General features: G+C 37.8%; 1 protein-coding gene across 1 annotated transcript; it reads right to left on the reverse strand.

Moving 5' to 3' along the window:
- Positions 1–14,428: 14,428 nt before the first annotated feature.
- LOC145681449 (uncharacterized) lies at positions 14,429–17,282 on the reverse strand. Its single transcript, XM_081753092.1, has 2 exons — positions 14,649–17,282; positions 14,429–14,547 (listed from the first exon to the last, which is right to left on the reverse strand). The coding sequence occupies exon 1, from the start codon at positions 17,217–17,219 to the stop codon at positions 14,934–14,936; it is 2,286 nt and encodes a 761-aa protein (XP_081609218.1). The 5' UTR covers positions 17,220–17,282; the 3' UTR covers positions 14,429–14,547; positions 14,649–14,933.
- Between the last annotated feature and the right edge of the window lie 471 nt (positions 17,283–17,753).

Consider the following 17,753-nt stretch of genomic DNA (forward strand, 5'->3'; position numbering starts at 1 on the left):
AACAATTTATTCTTCAGGCGATGAATGACATCACCTCGCAGTTTGACGAAAAGTTAAAAAGAATATCTGAGGATTGTCAAGATAGTCACAGCCATCTAATCCAAGAAGTCAGTGGTGTAAAAAGGGATTTAGAAGCAATAGAATCTTCTGTACGTCAACAAAAAATCCAGGTCACGGATAACTCCAATCAGATACGTGCGAACACGCAGTTGATAGCTATCTTACAAGAGGAAATTAGGACACTACAGATCAAAGACAACAAGTACCCCAACAACACGAGTAATGATCGTGTGGAATTCCCTTGTTCGCCAGAGATGACCTCGCCTTCACCCGTATCTGATGAGGACATTATTTTGGAAGAAAATCATCCGAGGAGTTCAGATGGGCGGAAAAGAGACGGTGTAACTACACATCACGCCATAGGTAGGAATTGTCACTCAAGAAGAACACGGAATGATAAAAGGAAGGTAAAGTTAAGCGTAAAGATGAGTGAAATACGTGCCATGAGTAAGTTCAGTGGTAAGTGTAATGAGAATGCTACTTCTTTCCTAGAAAAATTTCAGGATGAGTGCAATATAATGTGTATAGATAGATCACAATATATGAAATTAATCCCTCGTTTATTACTCCCACCATGTTCTTTATGGTTTAAAGCAGTACGAGATCACGTTAGTACGTATGAGGAGTTTAAAGCAGCGCTAATCGCAAATTATGAAAATGACTTTTTGCTTGCAAATAGAGATGCCACGATTAGAAACCAACATTTCAATCCTCGTTTGCACAAATCCGTTGTCGAGTTTGTTGTAAATACATACAATGAATTAAAAGTCGTAAATCCATTGCAATCAGAATCTAGAATCATAGCATCAATTCGAAATTTGTTACCGTTCAAGTTACAACAGATCCTGTTTTCTACACAGTGTATGAGTTTCAACCACTTATTAATGCTTGTTCAATGTTATGAAACTCAATACCATGCTCTGAATCAACAAGCAGGAGTAGGTAAAAGTAAAAATAATTCAGATCATTTTGTACCTGTTCGGAATCTAAATATCCGTAGTGTGAACGATACGGAGCACAACATAAACCGAGTAAATTCAAGCAACCAGAACGAGCAAAATAGGCAAAGATATGTTGGGAATCCACCTAACCTAACCAATCGTGACAATAATTATGTCAGATCACTCAACCGAAGTAGACACAAAAACAATCGAAATACATGGCGAAATTCCAGGAATACAGCAAACTACGTGGACAGACGTAATTGGAGGTCAAGAGATGGCACTTCGTATCAAAATCAGAATCACGACGCAATACATGTACAAAATAGTACGGAACCTAATCATGATTGTGCAGTACAATGTACTTTATTAGAATCATATGCAAATACGAATTTAAGCTGAATACAGTTGATGAAGTAAGGGTTAAATCCATATTAGCTATAGATTTTCATTAACATTTATTTTATTTTTATTCAATTTAATTTTCTTTAATTCTCATTAACCAATGATAATTTTCAAATGATTTTAATTCTCTCTTGTTAATGTGAAGAATTATAATTCGATTTGTGATTGATTAAAAGCAAAGGTTATTTATATTATATGGATCTGTGTTGAGAATTTGTTGTCAAAGATTATGTTAAGAATAAGGTTCATTCTATTAAGCTATTTATCCGACGACTGTCTTTATGCGCTACCTTACATTTTACTCGAATAAGATTCTTCTATATTCTGACGCTTTATCAATACAATGTATATTTTAAAACATCATCTAATGTAGTTATTATATAATGCGCCCTGGAAAGATCAAACATTTTTTCCTTAACATCACCGTTTGTAATAATGATTGAAACTGTTAATCATTGAGATTTATGTTTTAAAAAGTAATTTGCCTTTTACCGATTTTGACTTCGCACCCTTCATTGATTAGATTATTAAGCGACGACGTTTTTATAATAAAATATAAATGATAATGGAAGGAAAGATTTATTATAAATGTATCTATATATATGAATGAAAATAAATAATGTTATATATGCGAGGGTCGATCAAAATGTAAAGGACGTAATTATGGAATATTGTTCTTATAAACGGACCAGTGGTTCTTAAATATAAAAGCCAAGCTTCCTTGTAACTTTTATATTCAGTCCCATCGTCGGGCGACATTTTTATACAACGAGATACTTTGTATCGTTTAATAATTACCTGTACCTTGGGCAGAAAGTGCTCATACACAAGCACTATACCTGATATAGTGTTAATTTAAAAATAACAAAAGAAGAATGTTTTTTTTAATATATGTAAGAAATAGACATTATTGTATAATTCGTTGCTATGTAGTTGTTGATAGTTACCTAACAAACATGTACGATTGGAAGACAGTCTATGTGCATATTCGTTCATAGAGAAACAACGAATAAAACTGTTTAATACGTATCACCGTTTTGTAATTTTAGTATAAAAGGTGAGAATACAAGTAAATGTACTCACAGAAGATATTTTGAGGTGTGAATAATTACTACCACAAAAACTTGACTTAAATTATTAGCCGAACCAGGTTAACGATTACCTTTGAGTGAATCGTTGTAATATGCGACAAGTCATTACTGTTCAATACAATCTCCAAAGTGGCACAAGCATTTGTCTCATATGCAAAACAAAATCGGGGTCCAGAGAATGAAAAAACACTTTTCACAACGTCTGAACCTCAAGGTGAAACAGGTGTGAAACTCACTCGGGACCAAATTAGAACTGCAGGGGATATGTGGTTTTATTTCTCAAAGTTTAGCCTGTGTTAGAGTTGCCGAATGGGAACGAGTATTGTCATTCAGAAGGATGACACCAGCAGAAAGGAGTCCAGGACGTTTGCGGCGAATTGCAATAACATGTAGCATTGACTTTCCCCTTTCTCCAAAACTGTGAGTTATTCTCTTGGAATCCTAAAAGACAGTCACAAGAACTTTATGCAGATCGTGGAACCTTAAATTATTTTCTCATAGTGGACGTGGTATGTTTCTATTCTATAAACGTTCGTATGAATTCTGAAGGGTAGTGATGAAGAAGCTCTCATCTTGAGTCACAATACCAAGGAGAAAGTTGTTCCCTATATTGTGGTACCGGGACAGATAATCCAGGTAAAGGGTCATACACATGTTGCAATGTTGTTCAGGGAGTTGTCGTAGGACCTTCGTGTAACCCAGTGTTTTGTGGGTAATTTTGTGTTCAGTCCCAATGGAAATGTTCAAATCAGGCTGCTTCACGAACCTTGATTCCATGGTTGGACAACACCAGCGGATTCACTTTGTCAACCAGAGTTGTATCACTGACAAGAGACAGGCCACTGGTCCGACCTTAATCGAATATGCTTAGTCGTCCTTCAGGAAACAGTGTGCGCAACCTTCGCACTATTTGCACTGGCATTACAGAGTCACCATAAACAGCAACTGACTTTCTGTGGATGCCAATAAGAGCAAGGCCGTTTGTTCACTCATACCGGATCACAGAACGAATCTTTGCTATACTCTACACCGCCAATTGTTACGCCATGAATCGCTACTCCTTATGGCCAAGTTACGTTTGTCACTGTATGACTCATGCTAATCACGTGCCGCACATGCTCGGTTGCTCGCATGAACATTGCAGGTAAATGTAGAGGAAAGATGAAAGAACACATTGCTACTATCATGTCAATTATGGGACTCGTACTGTCTCCTAACAAATAAATAAATAAATAAATAGGGTAACGTTTTCTTTCAACAACAGACGTATTACCGTTGTAGACTCCGGTTCTCTAACGCCCCGGAATTCTTGTCTGCTCTGACTCACAAGTTGACAGAGACTGACTCTCAAGCCTTAATACGTCCTATCACTGCGGATGAATTTTTTTCTGTTCTTCGAGGAACCAAAGGCCGTAACTTTCCTGGAATTAACGGTCTGAGCTTTGCTTTTTATAAACGTTATTGGTCTTTTCTTAGCCGTACACTAGTTTCCCTGTTTAACGCATGGTTATCTGGGGACACCTTTTCTCAAAACACAGCTATTGTGGTACTCCTTCCAAAGTCCTCCACTGAGCGATTCGTGACCGATTATAGGCTGCTGTCCTTATTACCAGTGGACCTTGTATTTGCGAGATAAGTTCCCTAACCTGAGTGATGCTAAGATTTCAGCGGGAGTGTTTATTGGTCCCCAAATTAGGAAATCAATGCTTGATGATAGCTTTGACAGCAAGTTAAACAGTGCTGAGTTAGCTGCCTGGACAGCATTTAAGTGTGTTGTGCGCAACTTTCTGGGCAATAACAAAGCTGAGAGTTACACAGAAATCGTACAGGACATGATACAGAAATACAAAGAGTTGGGTTGTAGGATGTCTTTAAAAATCCACTTTTTGCACTCCCACCTCAGCTTCTTTCCTGCTAACCTAGGTGCTCTCAGCGACGAACAGGGGGAAAGATTCCACCAAGATATAATGGCAATGGAGAAAAGGTACCAGGGACGATGGGATCCTTCAATGATGGGGGACTATTGTTGGGGTCTTGTTAGAGAATGCAACATTTCTTACAAAAGAAGGAAGTAGTGTACGTTTTTGTAACCCAATGGAAGTTTCATATATTGTGATAGTTTTGATTGTCTTTTCATGACCTTTTGGTACATTTGTATTATTGTTTATTGTACATTGTCACACTTGTAAATTATATTGTATTATATTTTATATATGTGTTTGTGGTAATAAAGCAAAACGTTTTACCTCAACTTAAGAGATCTGAAAGCATTACTATAAGGTGCAATAAACAATACACACAGTATACATACAAACATATTTATTTCTCTAGAAAGAATAAAGCGATTATTACGAAACTTGGAGGGTTTGTTAAATATGAATCAAAGTATACTTAGGTATAATTTCTATGTTAGTATATGCAAGGGGACAAGATCTTGGGGTGTAAAATAAACGAAAAGGGAAATTTTTGAGGGATTTTCCCGAAAATCCCTCTGTTACGGAAAAATCGTACGTGATGGAGAAAAACCGAGTGCATATTCGAATTCAGCGCGAAAAGTTCCTTTAAGAACAGGTATTTCCTTTTATGTAACAAAACCTTTGTTAACTAGTGTACTTGAAACCTTCACCAGATGTGTCCATGGCTTTGACAAAGTTTTTCATAAGTCCTAACTTGATATGAAGTGGCGGTAGTAATATCTTATTATGATCTATTAAAGGAGCGTATTTGACGTTGCATTCTCCAGGTACGTAATTCACTCTAGGTTCCCATTCCTTCACTTCATAATGTTTGTCATCAGCTCGGCTATCCCATAAACATAAAAAACATTGGTACTTCGTGTAACCGCACTGCAGTCCTAATAAAATACCAACTACCTTGAGATCACAACATATTTGCCAACAATGGTCCTTGTAATTTATAAGATTTAGCAAAGTTGACATGGTGTCATAGGATTCCTTAATCTTCACTGAGTGCGCAAGTGGTATAGAAGGTTTTTTATTTCCATTATGTAAAAGGACAGCTTTAAGGCTGACCTTTGACGCGTCGATAAATAACCTCCATTCTTCTGGAACGTAAGGAATTCCTAGCTCCGCCATCAACCCATTTATATCCGTACATACGCACACATTATCTTGCATTAAGAAATAGCTTGAAAATTGAACATGCCTTTTCCTGTACACTGATATGTTCGTTTCTGCATCCAATAAGTTCCACTGCTGGAGCCTTGATCCCAGAAGTTTCGCCTCTTGTTTTGTCAGGTGCAAATCACGGACTAGGTCATTAAGTTCACATTGCCGGATGAAATGTGACTCGCGAACACAGTCAGGGATGAACGTTCGATCCTTGGATGTACATGTTGATGTCGATGGTTCATCAAGGTCATGATGATCATCAGAGTCTTTTGGCCATATCTCTTCCCAGTTGGTAGGGGGCTCGGGAAGTGGAAGTTCATCCCCGTGCGGAATAGGTCTAATTGCAGATTTAACGTTGGGATAACTTATTGTGTATTTGCTTTTTTTAGAATGTCCCTTAACTACTGTGAGACAAAAATAACAATCATCCAGATGGTTGGTGGGTTCTCTCCACACCATTGGTACAGCAAATTTCATGAACCTCCGTTTCCCTTTGGCCCATGCAAGAAAAGTGACGTAGCACGACGCACAAATTATGTTGGGTGCCCAAGTTTTGTCCTGATCTCCCACACGACATCCGAAATATTTATAATATGCTAGTTTTACCGATGGCGTAATGGATCTACACTGTCCTTTAACTACAAACTGGCCACACACATAACAAAAACTATTTGGTGAGTTAACACACAAACGCCGTCCTCTTGACGCCATTGTACTGATCACAAACTAAACTTCTGGTCTTAGTTGGGTATAATGCCGTTAAGATCAAACATGAAAGCACTCTTAGCAGCAAAGACAACTTTGAAAGTGAAGTAGTGTTAAACCACACGTCAATATAAAAATGTACCAAACTCCCTCACCAGGTGTCAAGAACACAAGAAAGAAAGAAATGCGCGGGGGGAGGGGGGAAACGATACCGTAGTGGAAAATTCAGACTGCATTAGTTCATTGTTGTCAACAATGAGCCTGTATTCCATTCCTTCTTTCTTTTGCATTCTGTTACATTTGATAACAAATATTGATAACCATTTCATGAACAAAACGAAAAAACTTGGAGAATTGTATATATATGTATTAAGATATACATATACTGTACGTTTAAAAAAATATACGTTGGAAGTATTTACAGAGAGCAATACAAGTGTGTTGTTGACTATTGTAAATATTCATTTTTATGTCTGTGTTTGTAGTAATAAAGCAAATCGTTTTTACCCCAACTCAGGAGATCTGAAAGCATTACTATCAGATGCAATAAACAGTGCACACAGTATACATACAAATATATTTATTTCTCTAGAAAGAACAAAGCGATTTTTACGAAACTTTTAGGGTTTATTAAATATAAATCAAGGTATACTTAGGTATAATTTCTATGTTACTATATGTAAGGGGACAGGAGCTAGGGGAATAAAATATCTGAAAAAGGGAAATTTTTGAGGGAATTTCCCGAAAATCCCTCTGTTACGGGAAAACTGTACCTGATGGAGAGAAACCGAGTGCATATTCGAATTCAGCGCAAAAAGTTCGTTTAAGATCAGGTGATTTTTCTCATGTAACAAACAAAAAGTTTAAATTTGTTAACTAGTGTTATTTACGAAAGTTCTTGCTGCCAGACTCCGTCCTATTATTCAGCAAAACATTAGCCCGTATCAAGCTACGCTACATGACTCGCATAACATCCAATATACGCTTCGCTCCCTGCAAGATCTATTTGTGTATTATCACCTTCGCAATGTTCCCGCTGGCGCACTCGCAGTGGATTTAGCCAAAGCTTATGATTCAGTAGACCATCAGTTTCTTCATCTGACGCTTGATTCTTGGGGTTTTCCCACTGTTTTTCGCCAGGCAATTCATAATATATATGATCAGGCTCAGTTCCGCTTGCAAATAAATGGACATATATCCCCAAACATTTCTTTATGACGCGGACTGCGCCAGGGGTGCTGTCTTAGCACCGTTCTTTTTGCTTTGGTTTTAGACCCGCTTCTCCATCGTTTGGCCATGTTGTCTTCGAATGGACCCTCCTTGTTCCGCAGTCAAAACATTTTTGGGTATGCTGACGATTTGACCATAACCGGAGTTGATCCTGTCTGACTACAGGGCGTGTTTCCTGTACTGACCCGTTTTTTCCCGATGCTCGGGTTTGCAGTATAACGATAGGAAAACACAGGTGTTGTCTTTTAATGGTTTCCAGTTCCCAGAGGATCCTTTGGTTTCTCCGGCCTTACCGCATGTCACTTCACTAACTATTTTAGGCATCCCCTTTACGTCTAACCCAACTCCCAACTATGATGAAGTATGGGCTCCCCTTTTAACGCAAATTCGTAAGTAAGTGTGTGTGTTCTATTCACAGCATTTCCGTAGGCTCCATTTACTTCACCGTATCCATTTTATCAATATTTTTGTTGTGTCTAAATTGTGGTGCAGAGCGTGTGTTTTTCCTTTCCCAGAAATTTATTCCAAACGATTTGAATCCTTATTCCTTTGGCATATTTGGCGAGGTTTTTATTTTCGCATTCCCCGTAAAGTCCTTTATTTGCCTCGTTCCGCTGGCGGGTTGGGCTTAGTCAATATTCGTATCAAATGCCAAACGTTGTTTATGGCTAACACTTATGCGGCTCTCTCATCTCCCAGCTCTATCACCAATCACTGGGTAAGTTGTTTTTGGAAGGATTATGGTCAACCGCAAAACCTTCCTTATATTCAATTCGTTGATCAGTGCCCGGCATATATCAAGACGTTTATCCGATATTGGAATTATTCCGGGATGTTCCTCCACCCTCAACAACACAATGCGCGCTCGTTATATAGGACCCTCACCGCGCACTCTTCCTGTAGCACTATTTTACGAGTTCCTCAGCTGTATCCACACGTAGATTGGCCGCAGGTGTGGTCTAATATCTCGAACCCTGTCATACCCAAGTACATGCAGGTTTTGTGGTTTCAGGTAGTACATCAACTTCTCCCGACACGGGCGCGTCTCTATGAGATTCAACGAGCCCCCGATGCCTTGTGCGAGCACTGCCAGCAAGAGGACACATTAGCTCATCGATATACACACTGTGTCGGCTCGCAATCAATTTGGCACACAATGCAGGAGGTGTTGGGACGCATCACCCGTCGCCCGCCTTCACACTTCACGGTGCAATTTATGTTATTCCCTGATTTTCATTTTTATCCCCCCACTAAACATCGAGCGGTGCTGTTTCTTGTTGCCAGCAGTCTCGTATATTTTCGGCGCTTCACAAGCTTGTTAGATGCACGCACGTATTTCGAATTTTTTAAACGTACACGTCGAAAGTTATATACCCCCGACAGGGACCGGCACTTTTTAGCCGGTTTTTAGAAGTGGTTTTGCAATAATGCACATTCCTCTCTTTAAGACTAGCAAAAGGCATTTTTTGTGACATAATATTCTTATGTGATATATAGTATATGTGTTATTATGTAATATAGTAAGCAGGTTTCAGCCTCCTTTTGTACTTAATTATGTTTGGCTCCCGTGGTTGTGTTTCCAATTTGTAATTTATGTAAGGAAATAATAAAACTGATAGTGTAGCGGTAACGTAATGGAGTTACGATTAATACAGCTGTCCAGCAGAGGTTCGAATCCTGTTCACGGCAGAGTTACATTTTTTACAAAGTGATAATGAAGAATCGATTTCTCATATTAGACGTGCAATGCTTAACAATGTGGAAGCAATCACCTTTATCATGATAGAGACGATTTACGAATGTTGGTTGGGAAAGGGCAAGGGATTTGCCAGGACATTCGAAACACTTCATTGATCTAAAGTAAACACTTTTCGTGTTATCGTTCTCAGAAAGTAGTGTTACAACATTTGTTGAACAACGTTTGGGTAAAGCAATCGGTGGTGTAGTGGTTAAGTACCAGACTTCCAAGCTGAAAATCTGGGTTCGATTCCCCGCCAGGTAGTATAACTTTTTCACATAAAATAATGGTTGCAAACAGAGATTTATCATCTGTTGAAGAACTTACAAAGCACCACTGGCGAGAATTCGAATAAACAGTATGTGCGTTCTTCATCATACACTGTAATGATAAGTATGTTCCATATTTATATTTGTCCCTCTCTCTCTCTCTCTTTCTTTCTTTCTTGATGTCTCCTTATGCTGTCGTTGCATCTTTCCCTTCCCCCACCTCTCTCTCTCACGTACATACTCACATCATGTGTGTGTGCATGTTCCAAAGTTGAAACGGAGCAAGAGACCGATAGACCTGATCTGGAGACTGTAATTGATTGGCAACTTCAGCGTCGAGTTTTTCGTGCTCTGGGGATAACATCTCCAGTCCTGGTCATCTCTGAAAGAAATACTGTTTAAACGCATGGGAATAAGCAAAATATCTTTTTTATCATCTGGGTTATCGAGTCTCAGTCGAATTACCGGTCACTACGGGTTTGAATCCTCGACCCAATGGTGGTCCATAAGCTAACCAACATCATCCGACTAACAGTATGATCCGTTTTGAGCTCTAGCGTGTTCATTCTATCTGTGCAAATTACAACGTTATATTCGCAAGAGATGAAAGTGATGCTGAATGTTAGGAACAGATAAATCTTCGGAAAAGACTAGAAAATTGCAACCTCTTTGGTTATTTGGAAACAAAATTTTATTTATACTAGTTCGACACAAATTTGTTTCCATCTTATAATTCAATGTGAATTATTCCACGTTGAAATTTGAAACATCTATTCGTCTACATCTATAAGGAACATCCAATTTTCCATTTGAACATTTGTAACTTTTCATTATGATAGGGTTTGGACTTTTTATATAGGATATTTGTGATTTAAAAAGCAGTAAAATAGCACTCGTTCAATTTTATCTTTCTTTCTTTCTTTTCTTTCTTCTTTTTTGTTCTCTTTGCATTAGTGCTCTATAATAGAAGATATGATCTACGCTACCTACTGGGTTTATTAGAATGTAGTTTGCATCACTACGTCCAACGAACACTACTGAATTTACAACCAAACCAAGCGGAAACAAAGCATGTGTTAAACTGTTGACATTATCTTAGATGTGTCTGTGGGATGTACAGTTCTACTGGAAATTCAGTATGTTATCTTTTTTGAAGGTGACTTAGTGATTGTTTCAAGAATCCTATATATATTCGAATTGTCCTGAAAAAAAAATATAAAAGAAACGTTATTTCTATATTAGTGTTGGATTTCTGGTAACGGAACTTTATGATGTTAGGTACTTGTCTTACTAAGTTTAAAATTCGAAATTTTTATGTTCTCCCTTTTCTTTTCTTCTTCTTCTTCTTCTTCTTCTCCTTCTCTCTTTCTTTTTCTCTCTGCCTCATTTCTGAACCTCTGTGTAATAGACATCCATTGGTTTCAATTTTTCATTGTTTGTGTTTCAGTTTCTCCCTAAATTAACTTATGAATCGTGTTTCGTCTCGGTTTTGTTGTTTCATTTTATCGATACCAATACATGTGTAGTTTGAAATTAGAATTGCATTCATGTTGTTAGCTAATTTTAGTATGGGAGAGAAGAAAGGAGGAGACGATTATGGGATAAGAAGGTGTATATTGGGTGGCCTACCTGCACGGCGTTAGGTGTCGCAATTTGTTTGATGCAGAGTGTACAAGTATACCGAATTTCAAGTTATTCTAATTCCAAGTACCTAAAACATGAGATTATAGGTCCAAAAAAGACCCATTTAAATAACAGAGGAAAATTCTTCATGCTCTCTTTAAACTCCCCCCAAAATTAAAAAAGATTCACTTTTGGCAATTTTCTTGTCGGTTAGTCCCGGAAAGCTAAAAACATGCAGAATTTCAACTTTCCACGTCAACCGGAAGTACCCCTTTAATTTATGTCAGTTCATGTAGTTTTATATATACAGTAGTTAAGATAATTCAATAAGGTTTTTGTCGAAACGTCCTCTGGCAGACACCTCAGACTCCTACCTAACGTGATAGTAAAAGCCGTTTATGCACTAAATAAATCTAACAATATACATAAGAAGAATTTGCGCTTACATCATTTGCACTCTGAATAAAAGGTAGCATGATTAGTGATTTGTGAGGAATATCAGTATTTAATTTATTTAGAGGGTGACAAGTTCTGATACACGGATGTCATTGAGCATAGCATTCCCATTTATCCTGATAAACGAGGTACAAGTATAACTCAGAAACCGTATCTCTTACAGAAAGCGGAAGTAGAAAATCAAATTGACAAAATGTTAGATCAGGAAATAACTTCTCCAAGTAAGAGTCCTTGGAATTTTCCCATACTGATAGTGTCAAACTTCTCAGCCCTATAGTAGACTTTCGTTTAACTAAAAGTTAGTCATACTGCCAACTTTCCACTTCCTTTAAAACAAATAAGCCATTTACTTACCATTGTAATGTTGTTAATCCATTTACCAAAGGTAGTTCTGGATCCTATTTCCAACGTATAGCTTCATCTTCCATTCAGAACGCATCAATATTTCACCGTCATTTCTGCAATCTAAATTTCCTTTTGTAATTGTGGGCTCACGATACTGAATCACTGAATCTACTTTTTAAGGGGAAAAAATTTCTTATAATTTCTTATTTTTGACCTTGCACGTCGGCTTCTGATGATCTAAATCAGTGGGTCCCAATCTGGACGGGAGTGGGGTGGGGTGAAGAGCTAGTAAGGACGCAAGCAAATAAACTTTGATATTGTGAATACAGCTTCACTTGTAATGACCCATTGGAGTACAATTTACTTTAGCAAACGTTATATAGACACTACACGTGTGATATTTTGTCTTTATCATGGAAAGGATGGAGTAGGTCGTGAAATACCCAGGATTATTTATGAAGGGGGTGCCAGGTGAATAAGGTAGGCGTACTTTTAGCTATGGACTACACTGATTTTCTTATACGTACCAATACGTAGCTGAACATTGCACCTAAAGCTAAGCAGAGACGGAACTAAAGGCAACAGGTAATTAGATGATTGACTGTACATCAACATAGTTAGGCAAATATCTATATAGTAAAATATGGTCCATACTCATATCCTATAGATGCCCATAGGATATATAGGAGTAGTAGGGACCGACGTATATTGCGCCGAGTCAGCAAAAATTTTCTCGATTCTGATTGGCTGAGAGAGGTCACGTGACGTTAGGCCCCGCCCACGCGGGAAATTCAAATTTTCAGGTCACGTGGTATGACGTCATGAGTCACCCCGACCTCACCAGGGGTTTTTGAAATTTGTTCCCTTTTACGGGTAAGATGTGTGTTTCTGATTGGTTGATAGCTGTCACGTGATTTTAGACCCTGCGATATTTGAAATTCGTTCCCTTTTACGGGTAAGATGAATCCTGTACCTTGAATTTGATTGGTTGATAGCGGTCACATGATCTTAGACCCTGGGTTTTGAAATTTGGGTATCCTCTTTGATGAGTACTTTGGTACTACGATACATGATCTTAGACCCGCTACACGCTGAACAGGTCACATGGTATGACGTCATGTTTTACCCTTGCGGGGAAATCCATTACTAATTCGTTTCCTTTTACGGGTAAGATGAGTGCTTTGGTACCTTGATTCTGATTGGATGATAGAGATCACGTGATTTTAGGTCCTAGGATTTTTGAAATTAGGGTGTCCTTTCTGATGTATACTTTGGTATCTCGATTCTGATTGGTTGATAGAGGTCACATGATTTTAGACCCATCACACGGTGAACAGATTACATGGGAAAACCCCTCACTCATTTGTTTCATTTTATGGATAAGATGAATGTTTTGGTACCTCAATTTTGATTGGAGGATAGAAGTCACATAATCTTACCCTCACCCCAATGCTAGACATTCAGAGTGGTATGACAGTGATCACCCTCGACCTGGATTTTTTTTTTAATGGTTATCCTTTTTGGTACCTTAAAGTTCCCGTGGAGGGTTCAACCCATCCTTAAATAACCCTTTTATGGTATGATATTGTACTGAAGTTTACATTAAATATTATCGTTCTCTCTTTGACAGATAAGATGATTACCAGCTTTTTTTTACCTTGATGGAGATCCTGTCCTTGAATTAGTAGCCTATGTCTCTGGAAGTAACAATGGTGAAAGAGGGGTGTCGCTTGTAGATTTCTTATAACACATTGTTGTGAGTTTAAGCGATTTTTTAAACGCTCAGTAAGCGCTTCATTAATGGAAACAGTGTTGCCAGATTTTTTTAACCTAAACTGCTCCGATTCTTTTCGAAACGGTTCCGCAGAGTGCAAGAAATTTTAAACTAAAAATTTTTCGAACTAAAAAAAAATTTGTAACTAAAAAATTTTAAAACAAAAAATTTTCGAACTAAAAATTTTGAAACAAAAATTTCAAAAAAATTCGAACTAAAAAATTTAAACTAAAAACTTTCGAACTAAATTTTCAAATCAAAAAATTTTCGAACAAAAAATTTTCGAACCCAAAAAAAATTCGAACTAAAAAAAAATTAAAAATTTTTCGAAAAATATTTTAAACTAAAAACTTTCGAACTAAATTTTCAAATCAAAATTTTTCGAACTAAAAATTTTAAAAAAATTTCGAACCAATTTTTAAAAATAAGTTTCGAACTAAAGATGTAAACCACATTTGAAAATTTTCAAATTAAAAATTTTTCGAACTAAATTAAAAATCAAATTTTGGACACTAAAAAAATTCTTTAATTATTTTTCGAACAAAATCATGTAAACCAAATCTTGAATATATTTTCCACCTTAAATTTTCAAGATTACCATGATTTGAAAACAAGTGTTCAGGGTTTCAAGAAATAATAAAACATATTTTTTTTCAACTTGTTGTATTTTAACGAAAAGTATGTGCTCTTCCTATACATGTTTATTAACATAATAAATACAGGATCTAATTAATGAATATGTTGGACGCGTCATCATCTTCGAATCTTGTAGACGTATCCTGTAAAGAAAAAGAAGAAACGACTGATTACTTTATGAATTCTCTTTTTTTCTGAAACAATAAAAATGAGTCAATATTGATAAGAGAGAAATAAAACTTACTCGTAAATGATGGATCTGTTTAGGTTCATCTTCCTCCTCGGGTACAGGATCACTGCATTTTTTTCACCGATGGATGTTTATGAACTCTTCTGGGTACTGCATTTTTCTAGGTGTTGCTCCTTTATGGTCAAGGTTCCTCCTTGGATACGAGATAACTGCATTTTCTTCCACTGATGGTTGTGTTGATGGTTTATGAACTCTTGTGGGTACTTCATTTTCTTCTTGGTGTTGCTGCTTTGTGGTTAAGGAGTGGAAAAAGGAAAAGGAAAAAAAGAAATGGCGGCCTTATTGGGTGTTTACAGTTTTTTCTTTTTCATCTTCTTTTTCCAGTTCCATCTTCTGTTTTTTAACGTACCCGTACGGAACCGTATCATAAGAATTGATTTCTTTAAATCGACGTTTTGTGTACTGGATACTGTACATTTTTTCTTCTTTGCGTGTGACGATGGTATGGTCTTTGGTTCTGCATATCTTATGGGGGATAGTGATGGTGACTTGTCCACGGCATTGATTTGTAATCATTTCTTTTAGCGTGTTGAAATTTAATTGTTGTCCTGCATTGTAATTTAATGTAAATCCTCTAATTTTACATATGTAACTGGTGACGTTGGTATCCGGATTGTATATTTCTAGGCTGTAATTTTTTGGTCCTCCACTGACAAATGTCTTGATGTATGCTCGTGGTCCGTAAGACTCCATCTCATTCGATAAGCATCCCAAGTACGTTGAAGGTTCAATGGTTGGCTCCCCGGGCTTCTCCGTAAATATTACAGAATCCGTGTCGAAATATAAAACACGTTCCTGCAACATTTCCAGGTACTTGTACAGTTCCAGACGTGCCTGACATGTTGTAAATGCACCTAACACGACATTGGTGTTTCGGTTTTGAACAGGCACATGTTCATTGTACTCCCAGAACGCATACAACATCGTATCATTGATGGGTACAATTTGATGGAGTTTAATGTCGGGGGAAGTGAGTTTTTCATAAAATTCTTCCGGCCGATCAATAATTGTGGTCTGGCTAAAGTTTGATCTTTGCGAAAGTTTTCCCCAAAGAGCATTAAGACAAAGCTTAGATAAGCTTCTTCGTGTAGGATTATTTTCAATTTTGGACCGATCCAATGCAATACCTTCACGCTCCAGGACGGTTTGTATGAATTTTGATTTGTCTTCTTCGGTCACACAGGAACTAGGCCAGCCAGACGCTTCCATTTTCGATTTTAAAAATGTATTGATATATTCCGTGAACAAGCCACCTGTTTTCGTGATGGGATCATATTGTTCAATGTCATAATCCCAAATTTCAAAAATTTCCACTGGTTGATATCCTAATTCTATTGCTTTCTGGATTTCATATGATACCCATGTTCCAGTGAGGCACCGCTCCTGGTCGTTGTGTGTACACGTTGCTGTAGGGTCTGGGTTCATTTCTTCGGCACACGCAGCACACAGTGGAAACAGTAGTTTCTTGTTACATCGGTAAGGCAGGAGACCATGATAAAGATGGCGACTTGGTAATATCGTCATTTTGATTAGACCATTGACTTTATTTATTGGTGGTATATTTTCATCACCCTGTAGATAAATTCGTGGATGGCCTACAGGGTATTTAGCACACTTATTTACATAAGGATAAAGTGAGACAATATCGAAATATTTTATTACTTCCCCCGCTTTTTCGTCGACTTGGTGGTACAATTTCACGCAATTGGTCCTTCCTCCAAAAAAACTATCTCTTGGATTTAATGGTCTGCGGTTCATGTACGGGTGATTCTTCAGATACGTCGCCATTGCAGGATTTTGTTTTAAGAACTGATTAAATTCGCACTCCCACATTTCATGTACAATGTACCCCAATTCACGCAGTCTTGCATTTTTGCGTTGCGTTCGTTCATAACGGAATTCCATGGTGTCTTCTGGATTGCTGTAGATGGGCTGATTACGGCCTGTAGTAAAACATACTTTACACCCGTGGTAAAAACAGCCGGCATGCTCGTAGATGTGCTCCTCTAACGTCTCAGGATCTTGGTAGTAACCATCAACATGGAATCCCGCAATAAACACTTCTTTTTGTCGGGCCGCATGTAAGATTTGTTTTTCTTCGGTTTTTTCAATGTAGGCCAGCCATTGCATTGCAGCGATCGATTGGGTACTTCTCCATCGATAGCCATGTGCCGGTAGAATTCCAATGGTGTTGGGTTTAAGGAAATTCCGGCGGAATACTAAATTAGAAGCACTGGCAATCGTGATCGTCTCCAAGAAGGGATTCACTTTGGTTTCTGTTTCAAATGACGTCATAAACGAAACGCATGCTTGTCGCAGTACATTGACATCTTGAATACAATACTTGAGAATTTCTTTCTGAAAATCAAACGTGTCATTACGATGATCGTTGTACCACTGCATGAACTTGTTTCTGTCTTCGACGGCCATTTCATCTGCACCATAATACTTCGTTTCTGGAAGTGGTCCAATATACGATTGATTCTCCTTGGTGTTGAAGAAATGCGGGAAGTAGCCTTTGGTTGCGGGTAAATTGAACGCTTTTGACAATTTACTTAATGCCATAGGTAGGAAGTTCAACGAGTCAATGAACGTCAGATTATTCAACGTTAAACTCAGTATCTTGGTTCCATTTAATATGACGTCAGGTCTCCATTGGCATTGTTCTACCATAGCCTTTAAAATGAAATGTCCATCGTATCCCTTAGCGTTGTGCGCGACACAGAAAATCCTATTTATATTGGGACGACGTTCCCGCAAGTACTGAAGAAAATTATAAACTGGATCCTCTCCTTGGAAAATATGCTGGCGCTGACCACACGTACTGCAAGACTGCTGGATATTAGCGTTTTCAACACATGCATAACATACTTGTTGTGCAACCAATAAATTTGGAATGTGTACATACGTATTATCGCCAATATTCGTGTCCTGCATAGATTCTATATCATAGAATATCAACAAGGCTTTCTTTGCGTGCATGAGTGAAGGAACACCAGGTTTCAAGCATTGGCGATCGGGAAGCATAAAACATTGATGGGATCCTGGAACAATCTTCTTACAAACATTGCAAAAGATCTCATTACAATCATGATGTCG

This window comes from Thermobia domestica, chromosome 3 (genome assembly GCF_964235325.1).
Source record: "Thermobia domestica chromosome 3, izTheDome1.hap1.1, whole genome shotgun sequence".
Lineage (NCBI taxonomy): Eukaryota > Metazoa > Arthropoda > Insecta > Zygentoma > Lepismatidae > Thermobia > Thermobia domestica.